General features: G+C 42.2%; 2 protein-coding genes and 1 long non-coding RNA gene across 14 annotated transcripts in view; 2 read left to right on the top strand and 1 right to left on the bottom strand.

The window, feature by feature from the left end:
* AK9 (adenylate kinase 9) overlaps window positions 1–7047 on the top strand; it is a 241372-nt gene extending 234325 nt beyond the window's left edge. For all 5 annotated transcript variants that reach the window (XM_048844821.2, XM_075126637.1, XM_048844820.2 and 2 more), the window contains one exon: window positions 6432–7047. In XM_048844821.2, the coding sequence (XP_048700778.2) occupies window positions 6432–6634 (203 nt within the window). In that variant the 3' untranslated portion in view covers window positions 6635–7047. The remainder of the gene's footprint in view (window positions 1–6431) is intronic.
* The window catches only part of LOC125634296 (uncharacterized), a 56155-nt gene extending 47128 nt beyond the window's left edge, over window positions 1–9027 (bottom strand). Inside the window, exon 1 of the long non-coding RNA XR_007355863.2 lies at window positions 8787–9027. This is a non-coding gene — a long non-coding RNA (uncharacterized LOC125634296). The remainder of the gene's footprint in view (window positions 1–8786) is intronic.
* ZBTB24 (zinc finger and BTB domain containing 24) overlaps window positions 8266–23436 on the top strand; it is a 49169-nt gene continuing 33998 nt past the window's right edge. For 3 of the 8 annotated variants that reach the window (XR_007355861.2, XR_012667634.1, XM_075126640.1), the window contains exons 1-7: window positions 8275–8591; window positions 11834–12824; window positions 13287–13454; window positions 13658–13741; window positions 14276–14359; window positions 17518–17599; window positions 21874–22664. Coding sequence is in view for 6 of the 8 variants with exons in the window: in XM_075126640.1 (XP_074982741.1) it covers window positions 11861–12824; window positions 13287–13454; window positions 13658–13741; window positions 14276–14359; window positions 17518–17599; window positions 21874–22664 (2173 nt within the window). In the remaining 2 variants the exon portion in view is untranslated. Of the gene's footprint in view, window positions 8592–8623; window positions 8797–11833; window positions 12825–13286; window positions 13455–13657; window positions 13742–14196; window positions 14360–17517; window positions 17600–21873; window positions 22665–23436 lie in introns of those variants that run through there. The other 5 variants (XM_048844827.2, XM_048844832.2, XM_048844830.2 and 2 more) reach the window with 5 other exon arrangements.

The raw sequence follows: 23436 nt of genomic DNA, 5'->3' as shown, positions 1-23436 counted from the left end.
AGTAGATCATCCTGGCTATGGTCTTCTGATCTTCCCTGTGAAGTACAGAGCACTATCTAGGACTTACCATTTGAGAATCCTTCTCTATTCTCAGACCAGACAGACAGCAAGCTCCATGCACTTAAGGACACTAGAGCCATCCTGGATTCCCTGTGTCTCTACACTCCTGTCCTGTCAGGAAGCACTATTAGCCACATCAGACACACCAATGTTCTGCTCCTTCTCCTGGACAGGACCTATCAAAAGAGTGGTCCAGGGGTTATAGGTAAGGCTATGTTTATGTCACAGAGCTCATGGAATCCATGACTTTCAGAGACCTCCATGACATTCTCTGCTTCAGTCCCAGGGGCTGCAGGACTCTGGAGCTGACAGCCCAGTGGTCCTTGGCAGGGATCCAGTGACAGGTGACAGACTCCTGAGGGGGCCCTCCTCAAGGTTCCAGTGACAGCCTCACACGGGGAGAGGGGGACACCTTGGGTGAGCAGCTGGGGTGTCTCATTTTCTCTTTGGGAAATATGGTCACCCTGCGGCTTCCAGCTGCCATGGGTGGAGGGGGAACCACACAGCTCCCAGCCACCACGGTGGCGTAGCAGCAAAAGTCACAAACAGGTCACAGCTTCAATGAATTTGTGTTTATTGCCCATGACCTGTCCATGACTTTTACTAAAAATAACCATGACAAAATCTTAGCCTTAGTTATAGGCATAAGCCTCCCCCTCCTGCTGCTCTAGTTCTGGGGCCCCTCAGGACACAGGAACTGCAAAGCAGCCATTTTGATGGGCCAGTCCAAGTCAGCACATCAGTCTCCATCTCTCCAGACCCAAATCCTTTCCCCTTTGCAAACCATCTGTCCCACTTCTGCAGTGCTTCATCCCGGATTACTTTGGACAAGTAATGCATTGTGGAAGTGGGATATAAGCTCCAGTTTGCTTCTACCCCTCCCTTCCTCTTCAGGGACCACTCTCATGAGAAATACCTTGTCCAGGAAGTTCAATCATTCTTCTTTTGGGAGAAAAAGACGAGGTTCCATATGGTCTCAGAGGGAAGGGGTTTTATTTCCAACATTCCTAATTCCAAAAGCATCAACTCAACAAATTCTTAAAAAGGATAAAGTTCCACATGGTCACCCTAGCTTCTATTATCCCTTCCTTGAATGCTGGGGACTGGTATGCCACTAGCAACTTAAATGATGCCTACTTCCATTTGGCAATCAGTGAAGCTCACAGGAAGTACCTCCAATTTCTGGTAAATCAGAACCATTGCTAGTTCACTGTACTATCTTTTGGCCTGACAGCAGATCCCAGGGTCTTTACAAAGGCCATAGAAGTTGTAGCTGCATTCCTTCAAAGATCGGGAGTGCAGGTTTATCCCTGCCTAGACTGGCTTGTCATGGGCCAGTCCAAACAGCAAGTGCAGAGCAGTGTTACCCTGAGTCAACAGTCAGTGCTCAGTGTTCAATGCTCTGGGACTGTTAATCAACACTGAAAAATCTCTCCTCTCCCCAGTCCAAAGAATAGAGTTTATAAGGGCTTGTCGGTAGGTGCAGCAGCTCCCACCTAGTGGTTACGGCCCCACGTGGCCATTACATCCAAAGGTTCATCTCTAGTGACATCCTCGTCTAGTGGGTGCAGTCCACAAGTGGCAGCCCTACCTAATGAGTACAGTTCTTGCGATTAGTTGCCAAGCAGCAGCCCTGCCTAATGGGTTCAGTTCTTGAGTAGGGTAGGGGAACCCAGGCTCTCCCACTGCACCAGGTTCCGACCCATAACCCTGGGAAGCTGATTCAGCTTTGCCCACCCTGTGGTGTCCTGTGCCAGCCTCAAGTCAGCTTCCCAGGGTTGCTTTATACCTCCCTCTGCATCCTAGCCAGCCACTATCCATCCCTGGGGCATGCTGCCTTCCAGACTTCCTGCCTTACTCCCACTCTCTGGGAGCTGTAACTCCCTCCCCCTCCATTCCCTGGCTGGGTGCAAGATCAGGTCACATCCTTCTCTGGAGCTCCCAGAGCATGTCCTTCTCCTTGGCCTGCCAGTCCCCATTGAGCTATCTGGCTGCTTTTTAAATCCCGCCTCCAACCCAAGCATGCAGGGCTGTGCCGGATTAAACTCAAGCCAAGACCTTTCTTCCAGACTCCAAGTTCCAGGCAATTTGATCAAGTGTCATAGGACTGAAGCCTCATCTGGTCTCAACGAACACAAAACTGTTTGAGGCTTCTGGGTCACATGACCTCTTGACTCTATGTGGTTCATCACACTAGATTGCCACTCAGAATTCTGGAGGGTTGGCTGGCATCAGTCTGCTCACCAAGCCACCATCAAGCCATACCCCCACTACACGCCAAGCCACCATGGACTCCATGGTAAGAGTGCCCTCACATGTCCTTGCCTTCCTAGATAGTGGAAAGATGCAGCCAATGTGTGTGTAGAGGTTCCATTTGCCTGCCCACAACCAACTCTCATGCTAGTGACAGAAGCTTTGACCCTGGGGTGGAGGACCCAGCTTGGTTCTCTACAGACGCAGGGTTTGTGGTCCTCAGAGAATTTAGCTTTACACATCAGTGTCAGAGAACTGCAAGCTGTCAGTCTGGCATGGCAAGTATTTCTATTGCAGATCAGGGGAAGCAGGCTGTTAGTCCTCACAGACAACATGGCAGCAATGTTTTACCTCAACAAGCCGTGGGGAGCCCACTCTTCTTCACTTTGTCAAGGAGCAACCCTACTCTGGGAGCTTTGTATTGCTAACTCAGTAGATCTAGAAGCATCTTACCTGCCAGGTGTACAGAACGACCTAGCAAACCACCTGAGCAGATCGTTGACAAGTCACCACAAGAGGTTTCTTCGTTCAGATGTGGCCACACACATTTTCCAGCAGTTGGGTTTTCCCCCAGTAGACCTATTTGCGAAAAAATCTAACAGAAAATGTCAGCAGTTCTGCTCCCTATGGGGCCACAGTCTGGGTTCTATGACAGAAGCCTTTTTACTGATGTGGTCAGGCACACTCCTCTACGCTTTTCTACCAATCCAATTCATTCACGGGTATTGCTAAAAATAAGACAGGACCAGGCCAGAGTCATACTTATAGCCCCAGCATGGGCCCATCAGCAATGGCTCTCCACTCTCCTGGAGCTGTCAGTGAAACCTCCAGTTTAACTTAGATTGGACTTGGACCTAATCTCCAAGGATCATGGTTGCCTTCTTCAGCCACGCCTACAATCCTTTCACTTAACTGCAAGGATGCTCCAAGGCTAGACACTAGGGAGCAGGCTTGCTCAACAGGCATTCAAGAGATCATGCTACATAGTAGAAAGCCTTCTACAAGAGTGATTAAATAGAGGCATTTGTCCAGCTGGTCTCATCAATATGGGGTGTTATCATCCAGTTATTCAGTTCAACTTATTCTGGACTACTCATTATACCTAAATACCAAGGTTTGGTGGTTAGTTCCATCAAGGTACATCTGGCTGCAATTTCAGCATTCCATCCTACGGTGAACAATTGCTGTTTCTCCAGTGACATGTTCATAACGTTTTAAAGGGCTTAGTCAAATTATACCCTCAAGTGCAGTATGCTGTTCCCCGTAGAATCTAACCCTACTTACTGTCAAGACTTATGGGTCCCCCACTTGAATAGTTGGCTACCTGCTGTCTGCTGCTTCTGTCAATGAAAGTGGCTTTTCTGGTGATCATTACTTCAGCTAGAAGAGTAAAGGAGTTATGGTCATTAATGTCAGGATCTCCATATATAATCTTTTCAGGACTGTATTTGCCTGCGCCCTCAACTGAAGTTCCTCCCAAAGATGGTTTCCTCTTTCCACGTCAACCAGCCAATTTATATGCCTATTCTCTGCCCCAAGCAGGATACAAACCAGGAGGAAGAGCATTAGCATACCTTGGACATCAAAATAACCTTGGCATTTTACCTAGATAGAACTAGACACTTTTGTAAATCTTCCCAGTTGTTCATAGCAGTGGCTGACAGAGTAAGAGGTCAATCAGTCTCCACCCAAAGAATTTCTTCCTGGATTTCATCCTGTATACACATAAGCTATGAATTGGCTAATGTCACTCCGCCCATCAGAATTACAGCTCATTTGACGAGGTCACAATCAAACTCAGTGGCCTTTCTGGCACAAGTTCCAGTTGCAGACATTTGTAAAGTGGCAATCTGGTGCTTGGTCCAAGACACCACAGACGATGCTAGAGTGGGATGAGTTGTTCTCCAATCTTTATTGAAATAGAATCCAATCCTACCTCCTGTTCTATGGTTTGTGAGTCACCAAGAGTGGAATGCACACGTGCAATCACTTGAAGAATTAAAAACAGTACTATCCTGTTCCATAACTGTTGTTCTTCAAAATGTGCTGAACATATCTATTCCCCAACTTGCCCTTCTACACCTCTACATTGGAGTTATGGCAAGAAGGAACAGGGGGGGCTCTGCCTGTTATACCTGCACACAGCAGCATATGCCAGCTGGGGGAATTAAAGCTGCCCAACCAGTACCACGGAGGGGAAAAAGTTTCTGACAGCTGGGTGCACAGACATCAAGAGTGGAAGGACCTGTGCAACATATTTCGAAGAACAATAATTAATGAACCTGTTTGTAACTATTTTTTCTATGACATGTTCTAATATTTATCTTTCTACCAAGACCTGTTTCCTTGTGACTATTAATTCAACAAGAAAGGTTTCAGAGCCCGCCGTGCTGTCAATGAAAGAACCATATCATATATTCTACAAGAACAAAGTGGTTTTCCTAATCCCCACATGCTTTCTAATCAATACATTATATTTTCCACACTTCTCATGAAATCGTACTATCTTTGTGTTCAAACCATTACCAATCTAAGGAGAATTTAGGGCACCATCTGGACATGTAAAGAGACATGAAAATTGATCTCAGACATACAGATTAATTCACAGAATCAGCCTCAAGGTTCATTTACTTTCTCCCAAAGTGTATAGGCCTCCAGATTCTCCCTGGCCATGCGAATGAAGTGCTGAATTGTTAATACCTTTGTAGCATCTGTTAAACAGTTCCAGGGATTAAACTTCATTCCACACACTCTGTAGCAGTTTTCTAGACAGAGCCTTGACTGCTACAGAGGAAATATATAGAGTAGCCACTTGATCCTTGAACAACGCTTTAAACATTAAGTGCCTCTCCTGTCCTTTTAAATACACCCTTTGTGGGAAGGTGCTTTATGTGTTGGTCCCATTGTAAATTCTTCTAGATCTTTTTTCTCCAGCAGTTTGGATTTCTTGTCTCCCTTTTACCTACACTATCTCTTTCCTTCTTTGTTCCTGTGTTTTACTATTTCACTGTTGTGCTTAGTACACATCAGTCACAGATTGCGGGAGATGCTGCGCTCCAGAATGGAAGTTTGGTATCTGATCATTTCTTTTCAGAACATCTGAAACAATCCACCCATGCTGGTGATTTCCAAATAGGAAAACCAGAAGTAGAGTTTATGTCTAACACATGCCCACACTGAAATGACATCTAGTTTGTCTACCAGTTTTGATTCTATTGTTGGGGTTTTGTTTCAAAATCACATGTAAGTGTTTCTGTGGCTTTGGAAGCAATCTTCTGGTGGGCAGAAATAATAGGTATGGTCTAACTCAGAGTTCCCTAGTAACGGTGCTGAACTGCTTCCAAAAACTGTGCAGAAAAGGCACTGCCTATAAATCACAGATTAGGAGAGATGTCACTCATGGAAAGGAAACAGGTTACCTCACCATAGTTATTCATGCCCACTAGCTTGACTGCTGTAATGTGCTCCGCTTACAAATCACTCAGAGGCTTCAGTTAGTGCCACATGCAGGTACATACATTTTTTAAGTAAAACAGATTGTTATAGCACATAGCATAGTTCCCCATGATGTCCAGTCCAGTTCTAGGTCCCATTCAAGATATGGATTATCATCTATACAGCACTGACTGGCCTGAGATTTGGCTGTCTTAAACCACCATTGCCCCGATGCCTCATTACAATGACACTCAACAAGAATACTCTTGCTTTCTGTCACCATGGTTGAATACCAAAATGTGGGGTGGAAGAAGTGGGGTTGAGATTATCGTCAATGTAAGGCCCTTGGCCCTGAAATTTGTTTGCACTTGGCTATTTAAGATGTATTTTAATATGCTATTTTTTAAAGGACAAAAAGCTGAGCACCCATGGCTATTTAAATTCATGTTATGAATGCTTTGCACTTCTGAAAATCACATCCCGAACCTTTTTTTTTTTTTTATCTGGGCATGTTGGCTCCGGATGTAGTCTGTGGTGATAGTATCAGTAGTTGAGGGGGAAAGGTGTGGGTTTGATCTTTCTGTCTTTACTTTGTAATATGACTCCATCTATCATGATGATTGCAATATGAATTTAAAAAAAAATGTAACATGGTATATTTTAATATATTTGATTTCTTGCAGCTTACAACCCCAGGAGCTCAGAATATGTACGAAAGAAGTACAAGAGGAAACTGGAGCAGTTCATAGATCACTGTGACCTCATCCCCTACTTGGGTACCAAAATGACCCGTAAATACAAAGAACCTCAAAATAGACCTATTGACTTTGATCACAAATTACGGATGTTTTTGTCTCTTAAAGATGTGGATCCAACCTCTGGTTAGTTTGAAATGTGCAACAATGAAATAATTGGGCATTTTCATTGAACTACTGAATTCTGACTAGCTTGGTGAATTTACTTATTTTGTACTTCAACTGGTCATAAATGTTTAGCCATAAAAGTAATTGTGTTAACAAAGAATGTTATACTTTTATAAATAGATAAGACTCTGATAGGTAGAATTTAGTTATGATTCCTGGCATAGATTTGATGTAGTTTATTGTAAAAACGTATTTAGTTTAATATATCATATACAATATATTTTAGAAATGTTTATTATCTTGAAAAGTAGGGAATATTTTGATCAGCACTGAAAGAAAATTATTAAATATTCTGAAAACTTCACTGAATTGTACAATTTAGTTTTTCACATAATCATTTTTCTGTCTCTCAGTATGTCAGCATTATCAGTACAATAAATGCATTCTTTTATTCGATGTAATGGAACAATCTTAAACTTACTTTCACACCGTTGTACAGAAAGAGGCAGTTAGACATGACTAAATTGATTAATTTGTGCTAGATTTTATACTTACCACTTCTGTATCTATTTGTGATTATTAACAATGTAACTAATCATTTAGGGAAACACAGGATGTTTAAAAAACCTTTGAGGAAAATGGTCTCCTCATAAACAAAAATCAAGGAGTTTTAAGATACCAGTGTTTTAAACATACCCAAGCAGAACACTCTTGGAAACAAGTATCTACAAGTGACATGACATCTGACTACAGTAGTTATTTCCTGTTCCTTTTATTGCTTCTACCCAGTTCTTTATTGTAAATGTGGCTGTAGAAACATACAGTTTAAGGAGGGTGTGAATGTAAAACTAAAATATTTAAAAAATTCTCAAAGAACTTTATCTCAGAAAAAAAAGTCAGAATCCATCCGCTCTCGGGCCCTTATCATTCTGTTTGGAAGGACTTTTAAAAAGTTAGTTCTCAAAGCCCAGCCCGCTTCTTAGCCGGGGTCTTTCAAGCATTTTCTTTCTACATTTGCTGATTTTTAAAAAATATGTTTTAAATAAAGCAAGAGCTTTCTAAACTCTGGGACTAGACTGGCAGGGCGGTGAGCGGGTGCAGAGAACGAGCAACCCTTTCTCTGGCAGAAGGCGGCTGAGGTCCGCGGTGTTGCACTGGCCGCAGTTGGGAAGCGGTGACACAAGTGAGACACAGAAAGGAAAGGAGTACTTGTGGCACCTTAACAGGTTTCAGAGTAACAGCCGTGTTAGTCTGTATCCACAAAAAGAAAAGGAGGACTTGTGGCACCTTAGAGACTAACCAACTTATTTGAGCCTAAGCTCTGGTGAGCTACAGCTCACTTCATCAGAAGGCCTCCTTTTCTTCTTGCGCATACAGACTAACAGGGCTGCTATTCTGAAACAAGCGAGACGGTTACAAGGTGAGGATTGATGTAGGCTGCCTCAGTGGGCCCTGCGTGCCCAAGTGAGCGAAGACCGACGCTGGGCCAAGCTAGAGGAAGGCTGCTCCCAGAGCCCGGCGGCGCGAGGAGGGGGAAGCGCGCGAGCGCACCGGAACGTGTCACTCAGTGGGACGCTGACCTACGTGGGGGCGGGGGCGCGCGCCTTGCCCGAGTTGTGAGCCGGCCCGGGACACACGCAGGCAACGCCCCCAGCTGGTGCCTGCCCCACTGCCCAGCGAGACGCGGCGCCGTCGCCTCCCACAGCCCCTGACCGGACGTGCAGGCCCTCCTCCACCGCGGGCGAGTCCCTACCACAGAACAGGGGCGGGCCGCTTCCTAGAGAAGTCCGCGCCTTCCCCCAGTGCGCGCGGGGCGGAGCCGGGCGGCTGAGGCACGTTGGCGGAGGGGCCGTTGCTGTTCGTTGCGAAGGAGGCGGGGCTTGTGCTGGCTGCGCCTGGAGCCTTCTCGAGGCCCCGGCCGATTTGCTGCTGCCTGAACGGCCGAGAGGGACGTGCGGGCAGCTCAACGGCGTGACGCAGGTTCGTACCCCTCCCAGGGGGGAGGAGAGCTGGGCCCGGCCCGGCCCGGCCCGGCGCGCACCCTCCCTGAACGCTGCCTGCGGCTGCAGCTGATCAGTGAGCCCCGCCGGGCCAAGCCGGGGCGGCCTCCCCGGCCTGCGGTAGCGGCCGGCGCAGGTCTCCCCGACGGGCTGCGAGAGTCTGTGCGGGCCTTACCTCACCCCCGGTAGGAGGCTCTCCCCGATTCCTGAGGCTGCTCCGGGCCGGGTGGGTCGTTGGGCTGAGGGGCTAGAAACCCACTGGCCGCCGGGCGGATGGTCTGGCCATGCAGCTTGGAAGGGGGCCATGGCGGGAGGAGGCTCGCTGGAGCACTGCAGCTGCACGGAGGTGGCAGCGCTCGGGGCCAAGGAGTGTCCCGAGCCTCCTCCCCACAGCCTGACCGGACCCCTTCTTCTCTCCCCCGCGCCGCGACGGGAGACCCTCCTCCCCACAGCCTGACCCACCCCCGCCCACACACAGACACACACACACAGCCTGACCCACCCCGCCCCCCCCCAGCCTGAAGGGGGAGCCTCTTCTCCGCAGAGTCTGAGATAGCCCCTAGTCTTAGCGGTCTATAACATACACTCGAGTCAGCCTTTGTGCATGGCCCCCCATCACGCTGTAACGTGGGGATCACAGCCCCTGCTTGTGTTGGCCAACATAGCACTTTACCTCATGGGGAGACTTACAGCTTTAGGCTGCTGTGTGCATACCACTCCTCGCAACAGCTTTATGGGGCATATGCCCCGCCCCCCCATCTATAAATGAGGAACTGAGGTGTGGAAAAGTGTGATTTGCTCAGGATTAGGGTAAACCAGGACCAGAAGCTGAGAGTAAAACCCTGGAATCCTGGTTCCCAGAGCCCCGCTCAAATACCTGCAGTTGCAATCTCAGCCAAGATCCTCTTGATAAACTGTTCATTGTTTCAGAGAATGTTTGGGTTTTTTTTCTTTAGGTGGGATTTGATGTAAAAGTTAAAATGAATAATTCAGCCTCAATTAAAAAAAAAGCAGATGCCAAAAGTCTGTTATCCTAGTCTGCGCCTGCTGTTGAGCTCTGATCCTTGAGTCTCCAGTGTGCTGTTTAGTGCTCATCTAGCTCCCTTTCCGGTTATTCGATATTTAGAGACCCTACTAGCTCTTTGACGCCGTGGTGAATCATAGAATATCAGGGTTGGAAGGGACCCCTGAAGGTCATCTAGTCCAACCCCCTGCTCGAAGCAGGACCAATTCCTGTACTTCACGTTTTCAAACTTTTTTCACGGTACCCATTTTTATACAGACAATGTCTTGTGGACCACCATCCCCTCCTATTCGCAAGCCTGGAAAGGAACTTCTCCCAGGTGGCAGTTATACAAATCTGTGTTACAATTACAACCATTGTTTATATTTAAAATATCCTAAAGCTGGATATTTTTATTGTTTTTATTATTTTTAGCTGTCCTAAAACATTTTAACAGCTGTCAGTGAGGAGAAACTAGCACCATGTGATTAGCCAGCTCTCTGCAGACCATCAGCATGGACCAAAATTTGGACCAAAATTTGTCTGATCATATTAGAGAGACAAAGTAGGTGAGGTAATATCTTTTATTGGACCAACTTCTCTTGGTGAGAGAGAGATTCTTTCGAGTTACCTAGAGCTCTTCTTCGTGTCTGGGAAAGATTTTCAGGGTGTCACAGCTTAATACAAGATTGAACAGGTAGAGTATGTGCTAACTACTTGTGCTAAAACTGGCTGTTAGATCTTGAATTTAGCTGTGACACTCTGCGTACCTTTCCCAGGCCTGAAGAAGAGCTCTGTAGCTTGAAAGCATGTCTCTCTCACCAACAGAAGTTGGTGCAATAGAAGATATTATATCACCCACCTTGTCTCTCTAATATTCTGGGTCCGATATGGCTACAACTCAGATCATATTAGTGTGCATTCCTGTTTTATATAACCTCCCTAGAGTATGTTTTTTTAGAAAAACCAACAAATATTGTTAGGATCTTGCAGCCAGAAAAGTAATGATATGATTGTGTTGCTATGAATGTATACAGTACCGAAATACCTACAAGCCATGTGCAGCTTCTGCAAGTTAATGTTACGAGAACCATAAATTTGAATTCCTTGGCAATTGTTTAAACATGTAACCTTATTTTATTTTTCTTATTTGAAAGTTAACTATTTTTATTAATATCACAGGTCGTTAATATATTATATATGGGCAAATTACAGTTGTTACTGTACAAAACATAATTGTTGCATTCCCTGACCACTTTGTGCTTAAGCATGCTGTTTTGTTTGTTGCCTAAAAGTTGCGTTATTATTTTTGCATTTAATTTCATTCTTTTAGACTATGCTTGCAATACAGAATTTTACAAAAAAACATAAATCACAAAGATTACTACCAGTGGCTTAGCAGAACTTGTGTTTATATAGGTAGGAACCATCATATAAGCAAGGCTCTGGCAGCTTCCAGCATTTTTACCATTTGTTAGTGCTATTTCTTTCACAGCTACCTCTGGATTAAAAATATGCAGGAAAAGGTTTGAAGGAGAATTTTTCAGAAGTTAGCATGTGAAACCATGCCCTTCTTGAATCATAGAATATCAGGGTTGGAAGGGACCTCTGGATCTAGTCCAACCCCCTGCTGAAAGCAGGACTAGTCCCCCATTTTTTTCCCTAGATCCCTAAATGGCCCCCTCAGGGATTGAACTCCCAACCCTGGGTTTAGCAGGCCAATGCTCAAACCACTGAGCTATCCATCTGCTCCCCATAGGAGTTTCGCTGTTGACTTCAGTGGGCCACGGTATCATCCTAGGTTCTAATAGAAGTCCCATCATAACCCTAACTAAGGTATTTGTGAAAGTGAAAGCTAATGAAAACAAAAGTTAGCTTTTCCACTGTCTTTTTTTAAGTTCCAAAAGACATTAGTTTCAGATGGGGCAGCCATTTTGGGTACTGAACAGCATGAGGCACATTGGTACTAAATAAATAATAGTAGTCAAAAATAATTTGCATTTCACAAAGTTTTTATAGATGTTCTTAAGTATTTAAAAACTTTGCTTTATTTGAAGGGAAAAAGTATATGTCAGGATTGACTTTTTATAACTAGGTCAAAAGCTTCAGTTTTGCTGCAGAAATTCCTTAGTTATGGAGTAAGCTGTAATATTTTATTTTTTGTAATGCAAATCTCTAAAAATGTTTCTTTTTTCAATAATACCATTTTACTCTTGTAGGTAACTCTTTTCCTGTTTGCAGTAAAAATGGCAGAAGCAATTGCTGACCCTCCAGAGAAGCTTGTTGTTATCCACTCCAAGGCTCACAGAGATACCATTCTAGCTAATTTTGCAGAACAAAGGAAAAAGAATTTTCTTTGTGATATCACTTTAATAGTAGAGGATGTGCACTTCAGAGCCCACAAAGCTTTACTTGCTGCCAGCAGTGAGTACTTTTCAATGATGTTTGTAGATGAGGGAGAGATAAGCCAATCAATTTATATGTTGGAGGGAATGGTTGCAGACACTTTTGGTGCACTACTGGAATTTATCTACACAGGTTATCTCCATTCCAATGAAAAAAGCATGGAACAAATACTGGCAACTGCACAGCTCCTAAAAGTGAATGATTTAGTATGGGCACATGCAGATTATCAGACCAACCATAGCCCAAATAATCCTCTCACATCTAGTAGTGGTGCTTCAGTAGTTGTCTTTGCAAATGACAAGAAAAATGGAGATCCACCAAAGCGAAAACGAGGAAGACCAAGAAAAGTCAAGAATGCTCAAGAGGAAAAATTTGGGACATCTTCTGTTGAAGATGTGCAGCTAAGAGAGAACAATTCAGTGCGAAATAAACAAAATTTTATGAAAAAAGTTGCAGCGGAAGAAACTGTTGCCAGTGAACAAGTTCCAGTAAGGAAAGAAGTGGAAGAAACTGAGCCAGCTTGTGGTTCAGAAGCTGCTGTAGATCTATCAGCTGAGAAGGATGAGAATTATGATCCTAAATCTCAAGGAATACAGAGCAATCAGAGTCGTTATAGCAAACGTAGAATACGGAGGTCTATCAAGCTAAAAGATTATAAACTTGTTGGTGATGAAGATGGAAAAGTATTGACAAAGAGAACTGATAGAAAAAGAAAACGCACAGGTTCTGAAGCTTGTTGCAAAGAATGTGGCAAAGTGTTTAAATATAATCACTTTTTAGCTATTCATCAGAGAAGTCATACAGGTAGGCATAAAAACTACCTTTTTTGGGTTAGGGTATGGTAACTGGCTACAATTGGTTTGCATTGTAATTATTCAAATGTTGCTTTATATCATGGTATTGATATATATGGTGGATCACCAAGATTTTGTTTCTACTATTTTACTTAATTCTTATCTTCAGAGATTATAACCTTTGTAGTTTGCACACTGATTGCTATCTAGTTAATTATTTTTTCCAGTGAAAAACATTAAATTGGATATTGGCAGTGCCTATCCAATGCTACTTATAAAATGATTGATTTTTAATGATTGCTATAAGGGAGCTTAGGTTTTTGTCTGTATTAATCCTCCTGGTCTACTGAAAATTCATTTTTTAATGGTGATAATGTCCTGTCATGCATCTTGCTATCAACTTAGAATATTTACTTAGAAATTTATTAGCAATAACTCTTTGCTATTTACAGTCTTGGCGCTTTACTTTTAGGAGAACGCCCTTTTAAATGCAATGAATGTGGTAAAGGCTTTTCCCAGAAGCACTCTCTTCAGGTTCATGAGCGGATGCATACTGGAGAGCGACCATATACCTGTACTGTCTGTAGTAAAGCTTTAACAACAAAACATTCTCTTTTGGAACATATGAGCCTACACACAGGTAAGTTATCAAAGACAAATATAATCTAGCTATACTAAGTATTAGACATTTCAAAACAAACATTTCTGCTCAGTATTTTCTTTTTAAAGTAAGTGTTAGACTCTTATGCTATAAGGTAGCTAAGTTATACAGAAATGTTAGTTATGTTTTAGCTTAATTTTTGGAATTATGTATATTTTTAGGGATATTAATTTTTATTACAGGACAGAAGGCTTTTACGTGTGATCAGTGTGGAAAGTATTTTAGCCAAAAGAGACAACTGAAGAGTCATTACCGAGTGCACACAGGTATAACAAGGCTGGTGGGGGAGGACGGGCGGGTTGCCTGGCTTTCTCCCCCTCCCATCATCATGATCTGTTAGGCTGTCACCTGATCACCAGAGATGAGTAGTAAAAGTAGTACCATCACTGTCTGTTGTCAATATTGTGCTTTGTGTTTTTCTGCTACTCCTCTGGCTGAATGGTATTGATAGCTTTAAAAGGAGTCCCAGCTAATTTTGTTCTAGAAAGATGGTGGCTGGATAATAGGCATGTAAAGTGGAGAGGAACTAAGGAATCACAAAGCTCCAAAAGGAAGGTGATAGAGGTAGGAGTTAAAACAACCAGCGTCCTTTCTTCAGTGATCGAATTAACTGGGGAAATGGAATAGAATAATGCTGCCATTTCTAGTGATGTGCAGCAACAGAAATAACTAATGAATCGTTGTTGTCTTTATATATTATATTAAAGTGGTTATTTTACAGGGAAGTGCTTTAACAAAGATCACTGAAGAAATGCAGGGGATCACTTATGCACTGACACTTTTTTTATTATTGCGACAAGGCCATTCATTGCCGGAATGTAACCAGTGTCATCGCAAATTCATGGATGCAGCTCAGTTAAAGAAACATCTAAGAACACATACAGGTATATATTACACACCATTTTTCTTTCAAGGAATGCTAAGACCAACTTGTTGGCTGTGATGGGGTTCACATACCCCATCCCTGGTTGGCAGGGAGATCTCCATTGGGTGTGCAGTAATGTCCTGGCTCCCAGTGAGGAGGTGTACCCCCTAGGAATGGCCACAGGTATTTGTAGCCAGTGTAAAATAGAGGGTCATGTGAGGCAGCCTAAAAGCAATGCCTACTACAAGATGGGCTGCTTTTCTCACAGAGGGAGACGTTCAGAAAGTGCTGGAAGGCTCTTCAGTGGTACAATCCTCGGTGAGGACTGGGTCAGGCTGATGGAGAGCCAGGTGGTGGTAGGAACCTATTGACTACAACCCAAGAACAGAGAAGCCTTCTCCCAGAGTTCTTGAGGGATGGATTATTAGTGAACCTTGTTGACCAGTAAAAGAGTTTATGATGTTTTAATAAACTAGACTTTGAGAGGGGAAATGTAATTTGAAATACATAGGGTGTACGTTGCTTGGAGAGTCAGAGGGCAAGCTGAGGCAGACTGACTCTCCCCTGCTGGTTAAGCATAACCTTCCAAGAAGGTAATTCATGTTGAAGGTCATGTTTGAAAGGTGACTTTTAAAATAATTATAATTCTCTTGTAGGAATTCAGAAAGGGAAAAAGTATATACTATTATTCTAAAAAAGTATTTTGGGCTTACTTGAACAACAGTAGATTCTATACTACCTCAAGATCCTTAGAAATCTCAGTTTTGGACTTCCTGTTTTCCCTACCAATGACACCACAAATACCATAAACAATGAGAACTAAAATAAAGGTTATAATGTAATGCATTTCAAACTGTTATGGTACTTGTGGGTTTTTTTCAGGGTTTTTCTGCCCCTTGGAGTAACGGGAAAGTAATTTAAAATACTGTGCCAATTATACCTTTAAATTGGAATCTGCTGTTAATATTATTACTCTTTTTTCCCTTTTTCTGGAATTTTACAAGCATGTTTTAAATGTAGCAAAGCCTTTGTAATTCGTCTTTAAATCTTCATTGTGGAGGTTTAGATTTGCAAAATTTTCTATTGTAAAATTTAAAATGATAGAAAAATGAAAACATGGTATGCAACTTCAGATTTGTATAACTTCTCATAGTTTCTCTGTCTGTGACAGGGAGAAATTGCTTTTATAAATGATACCCTTAAACATTTGCTTTTTGGAATTCCCTACATATGTATAGTCTGTGTTATTGGGTCAGTGCTTGCTTTCTCATTTTTAGAAAAAGGTATATGCAGGGATTATTTTCATTTTCATGATTGGTTTCAGAGTAACAGCCATGTTAGTCTGTATTCACAAATAGAAAAGGAGTACTTGTGGCACCTTAGAGACTAACCAATTTATTTGAGCATAAGCTTTCCTGAGCTACAGCTCACTTCATCGGATATGAAGTGAGCTGTAGCTCACAAAAGCTTATGCTCAAATAAATTGGTTAGTCTCTCAGGTGCCACAAGTACTCCTTTTCTGTTTGCATGATTGTGGCCTTTGCATTTTCTGTCTAGGACAGCATGGTGTGCTGTTAGAGTAAGACTTGTTGGTAGCACTTCAGTTGTTAGTGGGTGTTGTAGTGCTGCAAATATAGCAAGGGGATGAGTGTGTAGTGAGAAGTAAGAGGAAGAGGCATAGTATCAAGGTCAGGGTTAAAAACAATGTATTTGAGAGATTTTAGCGTTGTCTCCAGAAACGGCAGGCTAGGCATCGGAAATAGCAGCTGAGAGAGGTAAGCTGATTGATTTTAGCCCTTCTCCAAAGGTGAAAAGAACAAGAAAAAAATAACAACCCCTGTTTTTTGGTTGTTGAATGTACTGTCTTGCTGTAATATTTCTGAAAACTTGTGCATGGTGGAAGTTGGTTACATCACTCTTTGTTTGGTTTGGGGTTTTTTAGGCTTTGTGAAAGCTGACAAGCATGGAAATTCAATATTAAGTTTAAAGTTTCTGAAAATTTGCTTCTACTCAGTCTTCAGTTTGCTTTGTTGTGCCTAGATAGTGATGGGAACATGAATCACTTATATGGTGATCCATGACATATTACATGTCTAGAAATATCTAGGCCAGGGACGGGCAAACTTTTTGGCCCGAGGGCTGCATCTGGGTGGGAAAATTTGTATGCAGGGCCATGAATGTAGGGCTGGGGCAAAGGGTTGGGGCGCAGGAGGGGTGTGGGAAGGGGCTCAGGGCAGGGGGTTGGGGTACACGAGGGGTGCGGTAGGGGGTTGGGGTACACGAGGGGTGCAGGCTCCGGTCCGGCGCCGCTTACCTCGAGTGGCTCCAGGGTGGCAGCGGTGCACAGCAAGGCTAAGGCAGGCTGCCTGCCTGCCCTGGCCTCGTGCTGCTCCTGGAAGTGGCCAACATGTCCAGGAGTGGCGCCTGGAGCTGGCAATCCTGCAGGCCAGATTGAAAGCCCTGACGGGCTGGATCCAGCCCGTGGGCCGTAGTTTGCCCTCCCCTAATCTAGGCACTACAGAGAAATGTTGTTACTTTGCGTTCACTTTCTTTGCTTTGTCAGTTTGGGACATTGCCTTGCTACTATGTGGCTTTTTATCACTGCATTTAATCCTTCTGGCTAGCTCCATGTAAGAAGAGTAATTCAGTAGACAGTAAAATCCCAGTTTACCCAAACTCCTGTTCACTGAAGTTCCATTGTATTCCCTGGAGTTGGCACTGCTTCACTGTGGTCAGTGTGTGTTTATGATCTTGCCGGAATGCAGCCTCTTGGAATGCCATGCTTTCTTACACTAGAAGCATAAGAATTTAACTTCCTTTATTCCTGAATTAGCAAGCATGAATAACTTGCTTTTACACTTGTTAATGTGCACAGTGGTGATTTCTTAGAACTTAATGTAATTATGAGCAGTTAGTCTGACCTACTGGATAAAGCACAGGACTCTGGAGACCTGGGTTCTATTCCAGGCTCAGCCACTGGCCACCTGGGTGACCTTGAGCAAGTCAGTTCACTGCTTTACCTCAGTTTCCCGATCGGTAATATGTAGCTAATGATACTTAAAGTGCTTTGAGATGTACTGATGAAAAGTGCTATATGAGAACCTGGTGGTGGTGGTGGTATTGATTATTAGAGTAATTATAACTTATGAATGTACATCAAGCTATTGTTTTTTGTAGGTGAGAAGCCATTTACTTGTGAAATCTGTGGCAAGTCATTCACAGCAAAAAGTTCTCTTCAGACTCACATCAGAATCCACAGGTACAGTATAGTTTTGCAGTTTATATTTTTTAAAGCTATTTATTTAGGAAGTTTTAATAGGTTTAAAATTCTTGCCATATAAATGTCAAAAATAAAATCATTACAACGGTGAACTTTTGTTTAGAGAAATATACAGTAATATAATGATTGGCTCTCTTTATTTAACAGGTTGTTACCATATTACAGAATGAGCATCTTTACACTACCCAAGACATGCATGATTTTTATTAAATTGAGTGAATCTCTGATATGAATGAGTGAATTGAGTGAATCAACTTCTAGTCCAGTACATATAGTATATTGGTTATCCAATGAGACTAGTAACCATTGCTCCTTAGGTGCACTTACTTCATGTGTGGGTACTGATTGATTACTAAATGCTGTGAATAGCACGTATTTGTATTTTATTAAAATTTAGTAAAATAAAATTTAATTTCCTCATTAAAATCTGCAAAATTTTACACTGATTCAAATATGCTGCACAAAAGTGCAGCGTATTATTAAATTTTATAAATCAATGAATGAGTCCTGTATCATATTTTCATGGTGGCTTTTACATTTTACGTTAGTAGGTAGTATTATGATAACTAATCTAGGCATGCTGTAAGGCTCTCCTCTCTGACAGAGCATTTCCACTATAATTGTCAAGGTTCCATCCCCACCCTGAACTCTAGGGTACAGATGTGGGGACGCGCATGAAAGACCCCCTAAGCTTATTTCTACCAGCTTAGGTTAAAAACTTCCCCAAGGCACAAATCCTTCCTTGTCCTTGGATGGGTACTGCTGCCAGCACCAAATGAGTTAGACAGATTCAGGAAAAGGACCACTTGGAGTTTCTGTTCCCTAAAATATCCCCCCAAGCCCCTTCACCCCCTTTCTTGGGGAGGCTTGAGAATAATATACCAACCAAACCAGATTCTTAAACAGAACTTTATAATAAAGGGGGAAAAAAATAAAAGAAGCACCTCTGTAAAATCAGGATGGAAAGTAACTTTACAGGGTAATCGGATTCAAAACACAGAGGATTCCCCTCTAGGCAAAACTTTAAAGTTACAAAAAACAGGGATAAACCTCCCTCTAAGCCAGTGGTTCGCAACTCTGGTCCACCACTTGTTCAGGGAAAGCCCCTGGCGGGCTGGGCCGGTTTGTTTACCTGCCGGGTCTGCAGGTTCAGCAAATCGCGGCTCCCACTGGTCGCGGTTTGCCGCTCCAGGCCAAAGGGGGCTGCAGGAAGCGGCACGGGCCAAGGGATGTGCTGGCCGCTGCTTCCCGCAGCCACCGTTGGCCTGGAGTGGCGAACCGCAACCAGTAGGAGCCGCGACTGGCTTAACCTGCGGATGCGGCAGGTAAACAAACCGGCCCAGCCTGCCAGGGGCTTTCCTTGAACAAGTGGTGGACCAGAGTTGAGAACCACTGCTCTAAGCATAGGGAAAATTCACAAGCTAAAAACAAAAGATAATCAAAAACATGCCTTATTTACTTACTCTTTTTGTAATATTGAGACTCATTTTAGGAGAAGGAGTTTTCTGACCTGATGCTTCTCTGCTTCCCCAGAGAACTCACAACACAGAGCACAAACAAAGCCTCTCTCTCCCCCATTTGAAAGTATCTTTTTTCCCCATTGGTCCTTTTGGTCAGGTGCCAACCAGGTTATTTGAGCTTCTTAACCCCTTACAGGTAAGGAGGAATTCTAGGATACCCTTAGCTATATGTTTATGACAATAATTGATGTGGTGGTGATGATGTTTTAACCAGAGGAGAGTAGGAAAGTCTCTAAAGTACACTAGTGACCTTGTCATGTAGTTTTAATTTATCTGGGAAGCGTTTAGGTTCTACAGAAAACCCCAGTAAGTTTAAGCCAGGGATTTAGGTTGCATTCTTTAGAATAGATGCGGTTTCTTTCCTAGTTCAGTATTACGAGTAACACCTACAATTTCTGTAGCTGAGAGATTAGTTCACAGAGGGGAAAAAATTCTTTTCAGTTTTATTTGGTACATTTGACAACATTGTGCATAAGCAGTTTCACTATAGTCAGTTTCTCCTGTTGTATTTGTAGATCTCTCTCTCAGCTAAAGAGGAGGAAAAAAAATGAAACAAAATGAGTCTGACGCCTCACTTGAAGTTGTCCGGGTTAACACTGTTTTGTTATTAGGTTGCTGATCTATTACAGAACATGTTTCTTTAAAGTCATGCACTGTTCCATTATAAGGTTGTTTGGCCCACGCGGCGCTCCTGCCAGGGAGTGGACAAGCAGGTGAAACGGGGCAAGCCCCTTTGCCCCGACCCTGCTCCCCAGCAAGAGTGCCGGGTGGCTGGAGTGGGGTTGGGGCAAGCCCCTGTGCCCAAACCCTGGTACACCCCTGCCTCAACCAAGCTTCACAATCCTCATTGGTGAATACAGTATTAAGTTGGTTGTTTATAATTATTTAAAACTAATACTGTATATGTATATAATGTCTCTTGTCCGCTGAAAATTTTTTCCCTGGAACCTAATCCCCCCCCCGTCCCCCATTTACATTAGTTCTTATGGGGAAATTGGATTCACTTAAAGTAGCACTTTTCAGGAACCTAACTACAATGTTAAGCGAGGAGTTACTGTACAGCTATGTTTTAAAAGTCATGTATTCTTGGTTATCACAGATCCCTTGTTAATTTGAGGTATCAGCCCTTCCACCTGAAATATATGCTATGTATCATGACATCAATCTGCTTTTATGTTTTTTCACTTTAAAAACACAATGTATCGGATTAATTTTAATAGTAAACATGCATCACTATTCAAATGATAGATGCACAATTTCTAATTTTGTATTTGATTACTGCATGGGTAAATGTTACGAAGGTTCAGAAACCTTTTGCTATAAAGCTTGTCAAATTCCTTTGGAAAACTTGGAGAGATTCCATCTAATATGGGGCAGAGACTGTCTTTATTTTTGTATATTTTATAGCATTGAGTATACTGTCAGCACTAAACAAATAGTGATACCAAAATATTTCTACTATAGGCTTCTCTATGAGAGCAGAAGCAAGTTACTACAATCATAACTGTTACTTGACCATTTTCCTGTATAGCTTCTGTTGAGACAGTTCCTTAAATTAACCCCTGTAGTAAGTCTATAGCAGAGTTTCTGAACATAATACCGGTTTATATAAAATGCAAACTATTACATTTGGCCTTAAGTGTTTGATATAGATTATAATGCCTTGTTGTAATCTTATGGTGTTCAGATATTAGTGCTTGTTTTGGCATTAAAACCTCAAAAGTGACATTTTTAGGATTTACTGTGTGCAGTCTGACCAATTTATTTCCAATATGGAAGTGTAAATATTTCATGTTCTTTACAGTATTTTCAAATGTGTGTTAAATTATACAATGTTTAATTTGAATTCTGCTTCACATTTTAAAGGAAAAAAATGCAATAAATTGTGGGGAAAATTAGGCAGTGAGCTGGGGGAAGGCTTATTGTCGATAGACTTGATAAACTGTCTTAGATTTTAGACTGATTTTTGCAGAAATATCTTAAGATTGGGTTTTTTTAAAGGAACTGTCAAACCCTGCTTACATGTTAAATTCCAGCATTGATGCTACCTGATTTTTTTTTTTTTTTTTTTTTTAAGATAAAAGTACACAGCACTAACAATGTCACATGGCTTGCAGTCATATGGACGTAAGGTATCGCATAAAGGAACCTCATAAAAATTGAGACCATTGAAAGGCTATTATGAGGCGCACAATAAAAAACCCATCAGATTACAGCAAAGCCTGTTCTTTTCGTCGTAGGCCACGTGTGTCCGGAAATTAGGTTTTAGATATTTTCAGTCAGCATTAAAAACAGTTGAAGTGACGAGATAAATTCAACTTCAAATTAATCCTTAATGATAGATGCTAGTAAAGATGTAAAATAGATGAATTCTCTTATCACTCCAGTTTTTGTGCTCTCCATCCTTTTGTCAAACCAGGGCTTCGTAAACCTCAGTATTTTTGTATGAAGGCAGTCCTGTTAACTCTTGAATGTGAACAAATTAGGGAAAACTTTGTCACACTATTGTGCAATTCTTAAAAGTAGAATCCAGAAAATGTAGCATTGAATATTTTTCTTACATGACTGCCTGTAAGCACTACTACAGTATAGCAGAGATTATTATTATTATTATTATTTATTAGTGGTGATGGTGGTATTATATTTATTATGAGTCATTTGTGAGGTAATACCTTGCAGAAAGTAGTAGTCTCAGAATTAGTATTTCTGATTAAGTAAAATATTCTCTTACAGAGGGGAAAAGCCATATTCTTGTGGTATATGTGGAAAATGTTTCTCGGATTCCAGTGCAAAGAGGAGACACTGTATCTTACACACAGGCAAAAAGCCTTTCTCCTGCCCAGAGTGTAATTTGCAGTTTGCCCGCTTGGACAATTTGAAGTCTCATTTGAAAATTCACAGCAAAGAAAAACAATTGCAAGAATCAAGCACTGCTCCTAGCAACAGCAATAGCTCAGAGGAGGTCAGAAACATTCTTCAGCTGCAGCAATATCAACTGTCCACGTCTGGAGGACAAGAGATTCAGTTGCTTGTCACAGATTCAGTACATAATATAAACTTTATACCTAGTCATAATCAAGGTATTAGTATTGTTACTGCTGAGAACTCCCAAAATATGACAGCAGGCCAGGCTGCTAATCTTACGCTAATCACTCAACCACCACAACAGCTGCAGAACTTGCTTCTTGCAGCTCAGCAGGAACAAGTAGAACAAATCCAAAGTATCAATATGATGGAGAACCAAATAGAGACTACACAATCTGAGCAAATGCATGTCATCACTCTTTCAAAGGAAACACTAGCACATCTTCATGCCCATCAGGGGCAAACTGAAGAACTTCATCTAGCAACAGGAGCTCAGCACATGCAGCTGACCCAGGAACCTAGTCGTCAGTCTCATACTAACCAAGATGCAGTCCAGCCCCATCAAATTAGTGAAGAACAGAACCAAAATGTACACATTTCTGAATCACATCCGGCATCTTTGTCCATAAACCACCCATCTCATGAGCATCAGATTCAAGGTCAGGCTTTTTGAAATACAAGTTAGCATTGCTTCCTTTTAAATGCTCGTTTGCCTTCAGGGAACTGGGCTGAAATTTGTTTTTCATTCAGGCAATGACCTACGCATATCACATTTCATTTGCTGCAGTAGATTATCTATTTGAAGTTATATTTTTTGGTGATCTTGATAGATGGCTTTGTTTCCTTTATTTTAATCCATTTATTTTTAGGGTTTTATTACTCTAGATGTCTGCTGATCAACAAGCATAACTTCTGTGTAGAGGGTTAAAATGACTATCTGAACTATAAATGTCAAGGTAACCCATATTTTTTTTTCACAACATTGACACCACATGTCTTCTAGTTAATGAGCTTTCTCTTTCTAGGTAAATGTATAATTTTCAGTATGACCATTTAAGTGACCATTCCCTTAAGTGCATTTTAATTCACTGAATACCAAATTGCTCATGCTTTTGATTGAAATTTGATGCACTCATAGACTGGCTCTGGTTCACTGTTTCTTTTTACTGCGTTGTACAATTCCTGCTCTCCAAACGAATGTTTAAATCAGTGCATTTAATGTAGAGGCAGTGAGATGTAGTGGCTAGATGGACTACTGGAAAGCTAGAGTGCTATTCTTGGTGCTGCTACTGACTTGTGTGACCTTGGGCAAGTCACTTAACCTCTCAGTGCCTTAGTTTCCTCATCTACAAAATGGGGATAATGCTTAACCACCTCTGCAAAGCACTTTGAAGATCTTCTGATGTAAGGCCCTATAGATGTGCAAAGTGT

This window comes from Caretta caretta, chromosome 3, assembly GCF_965140235.1.
Source record: "Caretta caretta isolate rCarCar2 chromosome 3, rCarCar1.hap1, whole genome shotgun sequence".
In the NCBI taxonomy this organism is placed as follows: domain Eukaryota; kingdom Metazoa; phylum Chordata; order Testudines; family Cheloniidae; genus Caretta; species Caretta caretta.
Note: the sequence above shows the minus strand (reverse complement) of the source record. Positions and strands in the feature narration are given on the sequence as shown.